The 5,067-nt window shown below is 48.7% G+C and overlaps 1 protein-coding gene across 1 annotated transcript in view; it reads right to left on the bottom strand.

The window, feature by feature from the left end:
• Positions 1 to 263: 263 nt before the first annotated feature.
• The window catches only part of LOC143302194 (uncharacterized), a 9,456-nt gene continuing 4,652 nt past the window's right edge, over positions 264 to 5,067 (bottom strand). Inside the window, exon 2 of the mRNA XM_076616751.1 lies at positions 264 to 2,127. Within this exon, the coding sequence (XP_076472866.1) occupies positions 416 to 2,110 (1,695 nt within the window). The 5' untranslated portion in view covers positions 2,111 to 2,127 and the 3' untranslated portion in view covers positions 264 to 415. The remainder of the gene's footprint in view (positions 2,128 to 5,067) is intronic.

Here is a 5,067-nt window from a genome sequence, read left to right as displayed (position 1 = left end):
CGAGAGAGAGAGTGACAGAGACAGAGAGACAGAGAGTGAGCAAATGAAACACACAGAGAGAGCGAATGAAACAGAGAGAGAGAATGAATGAATGAATGAATGAATGAATGAATGAATGAATCTTTATTTTCCAACGGTGAAGATATTAGCACTTTGGCCGACTTACACATCTGCCGTTGTTCTAAGAGACACACAAACAAGAGAGAGAGAGAGAGAGGGCGAGAGAGAGAGAGAGAGAAGCACACACACACACACACACACACACACACACACACACACACACACACACACACACACACACACACACACAGCCTCCCTGAACTGTTCAACTGTTCAGTGTTGACTTCCCCCACTTGTGAAGCAACAGTGTAAAATTAATAAGCTTGCTCCACACGCGTCGAGCCAAGCCTTGCTGCTAACGCTGAAGACACAGTCGGCGACACTCCCTCTGGAAGCCTGCCGAACAGAAGCACAGAAGCAGGGGGCTGAGGACAGAGTGAAGGAAGTAGGACCGGAAACACACGTGGTACGTGTTCTTCCCAATCTCCCGCTCCAGCCACTCCTCCCGGGCGTGCAGTGACGCCACGACCTGGTAAGGGAGGTAATTCACCAAGACGCAAACGGCGGTCAGCAGAAACATGACGAAGGTCGTCCGCGTTGGAATCTTCCTCACGGAGGACGGAGATCTGGGCATCGTTGCTGTGGTCTTCTTCGTCTTCTTCCTCCTCACTCTGTTTTCCTTGGGGTGCTCCATTGATGCGGTGGTGTTGTTTGGTTCCTGGGGGCATCTTCCCCTCCTTGCTGCCGCCCATCGAGTGACGGCTTGGAGTCTTAGAGCAGCAGGAGAGGACCGTCGAATCTTCTTCTGAGGGTCTGCTGAGGTTTCGTCAGGGATCCCAGCTGGCATGACTGATTCGTCTTCACTTTCCGAGACGTGTGTTTCGTTCTTGGTTTCGTTGACTGTGTCAGTGGAGGCTGCCGTGCTTAGCTGGATCGGTTGTAGACTGGTGTGGCTGCTGGATAAGTTGTCAGGTACTTGCTGTTGTACGCCCCCAGGAACGGAAAGGGTGTGTGTGGTTGGACCGATGGTTTCGTTCTGTCCATGTGGTTCAGGACTTGGGCGGTGAGCTGGCAGGTGTTCTTCTCTCACCATGACTGCGCTTCGTTCCGGTAAGGCTTCGTCAGAGTTTAGCTGTGTCAGTCCGTTCCTGTTGTCACTGCCACCATCTTCTGTGTGGACACGAAGCTGGATCACGGGTACCTCGTTCGTTCTTCTAGTTCTGTGTGGTGTCGGTTGGATGCTCTTCCCTCTTCCTCTGTGTCGCTGGTGCTGCCATAGCCGCCAGGCGATTCTGACGTATGATACAGTGATGATGATAAGACAGACAAGGAAGGTGAGGCCAGTGATGACGATGTACGTGACGTAGAAGTACGAGCTGTCGTAATCATCGCCGGTGGAGCAGCGGAATCCCGAAACGTTCACCCCAGGAAAGGTGACTGTCCGAGGTCCCGCTATGACGGTGTAGGGAAGAGTGATGAGGGCAGAGTACAGCACGCACCCCAGCAGGCTCCAGCGAACCCTCAGCGACAGCAGACGTCTGAAGTACGGGCCGCAGATCTTGCCGTGCCGCTCCAGCGCCACAGCCACCAGGATGCAGGCGGCCAGGAAGCTGAAGAAGCTCTTCACGCTGCGGGACAGCTTGCAGGACCAGGCGTCCGTGAAGGTGAAGTAATATCGGATCTCCAGCAGCTCGGCGGGCACGGACAGCGTGGTGGTCAGCAAGCCACAGATGCTGATGGCCACGATGTAAGTCCGCGTCACGCTGGGTCGGAACCTTCGGCAGTACACGGCCAGCACTACAGAGTTCCCTGCAGTGCCCACCACCAGGACCACAACGAGGAAGACCAAGGTGGGTGTGACTGAGGAGATGAAGTCCAGGTTTTGTTGATGGAGGAAATCCTGGACGTCCAGGAGCTGTGTGCTGTTGGTGTCTTCGTCTGCACTGTTGCTGTCAGTCCCAGGGACGGGGCTGACTGTGTGGGCAAGGCGGCCTGACCCATGCATACTGGTGTCTGAGAATGTCATGGCCGTGGAAGCTGTTGTAGCCATCCGGAGATGTTTATCACCTGCAATGAAAGAAAACAAGTCACAATCTTAACTTTATCTCCAAACTACATCCACGTTAACTCACTCAGTACGGCCAGTCCTCTCTTCTCCTCTACACAGACCCCTCGGATGTCCAGTGGGTGTCTGAATGACCCAACCTTTAGCTTCCGTCGTCAGAATTGTGGCATTCTTTGTCAACATTCACGTCTTCAGTGTAAGAGCCTTCCGCTTGCAATATTTTGATGATGGTAATTGGGGTGAAACGCTATTAATGTCGTCTCTTTCGCCGTTCGTATGGAAAGAGTTAAAACTCTGTTGCATGGAGATCCTGTTCTCCAAAATCATACAAATATATTCATATTTCAAACTCTTCACTGGTTTATCTCCGATTCAAATAGATTTTACGTTAGAAAGTATTGTGAAGAACGGGTACAACATGATTCTATTCGTAAAATATGTGTTGGATTCCCCCCCCCCCTCTCTTTCTCCCCCTCTACCCCCTCTCTCTCCCCCCTCTCTCTCCATCTCTTTCCCTCTCCCCCCTCTCTTTCTCCCCCTCTCCCCCCTCTCTCTCCCTCTTCCCCCTCTCTCATTCACCCTCTCTGTGCTTCTTATTACCTCTCTCTCTCTCTTTGCATGTGTGTGCTATTTGTAATAGATGTAGATTAGCAAGGACAGATTGGAAGAATAGGCAATGCCTAAAATCTTAATCCTTGAATAAAAACGTTTTGAGTTCTGAGTTCTGAGTTCTGCCTCTCTCTCTCTCTCTCTCCCTCTCTCTTGATTTTGCTAAAGCCTTTGACGTAATAAATCACTCTTCTCCTTAAGAAACTTGCTTGTTATGGCTTAGTTAAGAATACTTTACAATTTCTTTCTTCCTTCTTATCAGATTGACAACAACTGGTCTGCATTAAGTCTTCCAAATCAACTTTTCAAGAAATAAGGTATGGTGTACCACAAGGATCAATTCTTGGCCCCCTTCTTTTCTCCTTATACATTAATGATTTACCTCTTTATATCAAATCTAATTGTGAATTGTTTGCCGATGACAACTCCATACACTCCGACCATACATGCATTAAAGTTCTGACATCCAATTTACAAGACAGTGTGAACAGATTAGTTAAGTGGACAGAACATAACCATATGTCTCTCAATGCTCAAAAAAACTAAATGCATGTCTGTAACAACTCGACAGAAACGCCAGATAATGCCAACAATTTTTTTCAATATTTTCATTTCCAATGTTAAAATTGAAGAAGTCAAATCACACAATGTTTTAGGTATAGTTATCGATAATGATTTATCATGGTCTGAACATATTACTTATTTATGTAAAAGGATGTCTCAAAAAGTATTCCAGTTATCAAAAATAAAACACTTTCTAAATACACATGCCCGAAAACGATTCTTTAATGCTCACAGTCGATAATAGATTATGCTTCTACGTTGTGGGATTCTACTTGCGCTAATGCTCTAAAACCTCTTGTTAGATTATACAAACGTGCTTTGAAATTAGTTTTTATTAAAGTCATGTTCATTAACTCCTAATGATTATACGTCACTTGATATCCTCCCACTGGAGCTAAAACTAGAAAATAATAAGGCTGTTTTTATGCACAAAATAGTAAGCGGCTACGCACGTCTTTCAATTATAAATAACTTCCCAGTAAATAACATAAGACATGTACATAAGTTGCATATACCTCGTCCAAATCTTGATCTTTTTAGGTCCATCCTAACATACAGCGGGGGGGACGTATTGGAATAATTTACCATCACGTTTAAAAAAATATAACTAACCACAACAACTTTAAGCAAAATCTAAAAATGTACCTATTCACAAAAATTGACGTCACCTGAAATCCAACATTGCTTTCGACAATTTGTGGGTTCCCTCTCACTCTCTCTTGAGTGAGTGCATTTGTGTGCGTTTGTGTGTGTGTGTGTGTGTGTGTGTGTGTGTGTGTGTGTGTGTGTGTGTGTGTGTGTGTGTGTGTGTGTGTGTGTGTGTGTGTGTGTGTGTTTCATGATTTTTTTTCTTCTTCCTTTTGTGGAATGGCTTTGAATGGTGAAATAATGGTGTATTTTGATTGTGTTTTGATTTTGTGCTCATTTTCGCTTTTTTAGCTTTATTCCCTCTTTAGGGCGAGGACTGGATGTAAAAAAGCTTATCTATTACACTCGATAATAAAGATTTTGTCTTGTCTTGTCTTGTCTCTGTCCCCCTCTCTCCCGCCCCCCTCTCTCTGTGCCTGTCTCTCTCCCTCTCCCTCTGTCTCCCCCCTCTCTCCCAGCCCCTCTCTCTCTTTGCCTCTCTCTCCCCGCCTCCCTATGTCTCCCCCATCTCTCTCCTCTCTCCGCCTCTACCCCTCTCCCTCTGTCTCCCCCTCTCTCCCCCTCTCTCCCACCCCCTCTCTCTCTGTGCCTGTCTCTCTCCCTCTCCCTCTGTCTCCCCCCTCTCTCTCCCTCTCTCTGTCCCCCCCTCTCCCACCCCTTCTCTCTGTGCCTGTCTCTCTCCCTCTCCCTCTGTTCCCCACCTCTTTCTCCCTCTGTCTCCCCCTCTCTCCCCCTCTCTCCCACCCCCTCTCTCTGTGTGCCTGTCTCTCTCCCTCTCTCTGTCCCCCCCCTCTCCCACCCCCTCTCTCTCTGTGCCTGTCTCTCTCCCTCTCCCTCTGTCTCACCCCTCTCTCTCCCTCTATCTCCCCCTCTCTCCAACCCCCTCTCTCTGTGCCTGTCTCTCTCCCTCTCCGTCCCCCTCTCTCTCCCTCTGTCTCCCCCTCTCTCCCCCTCTCTCCCACCCCCTCTCTCTCTGTGCCTGTCTCTCTCCCTTTCCCTCTGTCTCCCCCCTCTCTCCCGCCCCTCTCTCTCTTTGCCTCTCTCTCCCCGCCTCCCTATGTCTCCCCAATCTCTCTCCTCTCTCCGCCTCTACCCCTCTCCCTCTGTCTCCCCCTCTCTCC

Source organism: Babylonia areolata, chromosome 29, assembly GCF_041734735.1.
Source record: "Babylonia areolata isolate BAREFJ2019XMU chromosome 29, ASM4173473v1, whole genome shotgun sequence".
NCBI classification, from domain to species: domain Eukaryota; kingdom Metazoa; phylum Mollusca; class Gastropoda; order Neogastropoda; family Buccinidae; genus Babylonia; species Babylonia areolata.
Note: the sequence above shows the minus strand (reverse complement) of the source record. Positions and strands in the feature narration are given on the sequence as shown.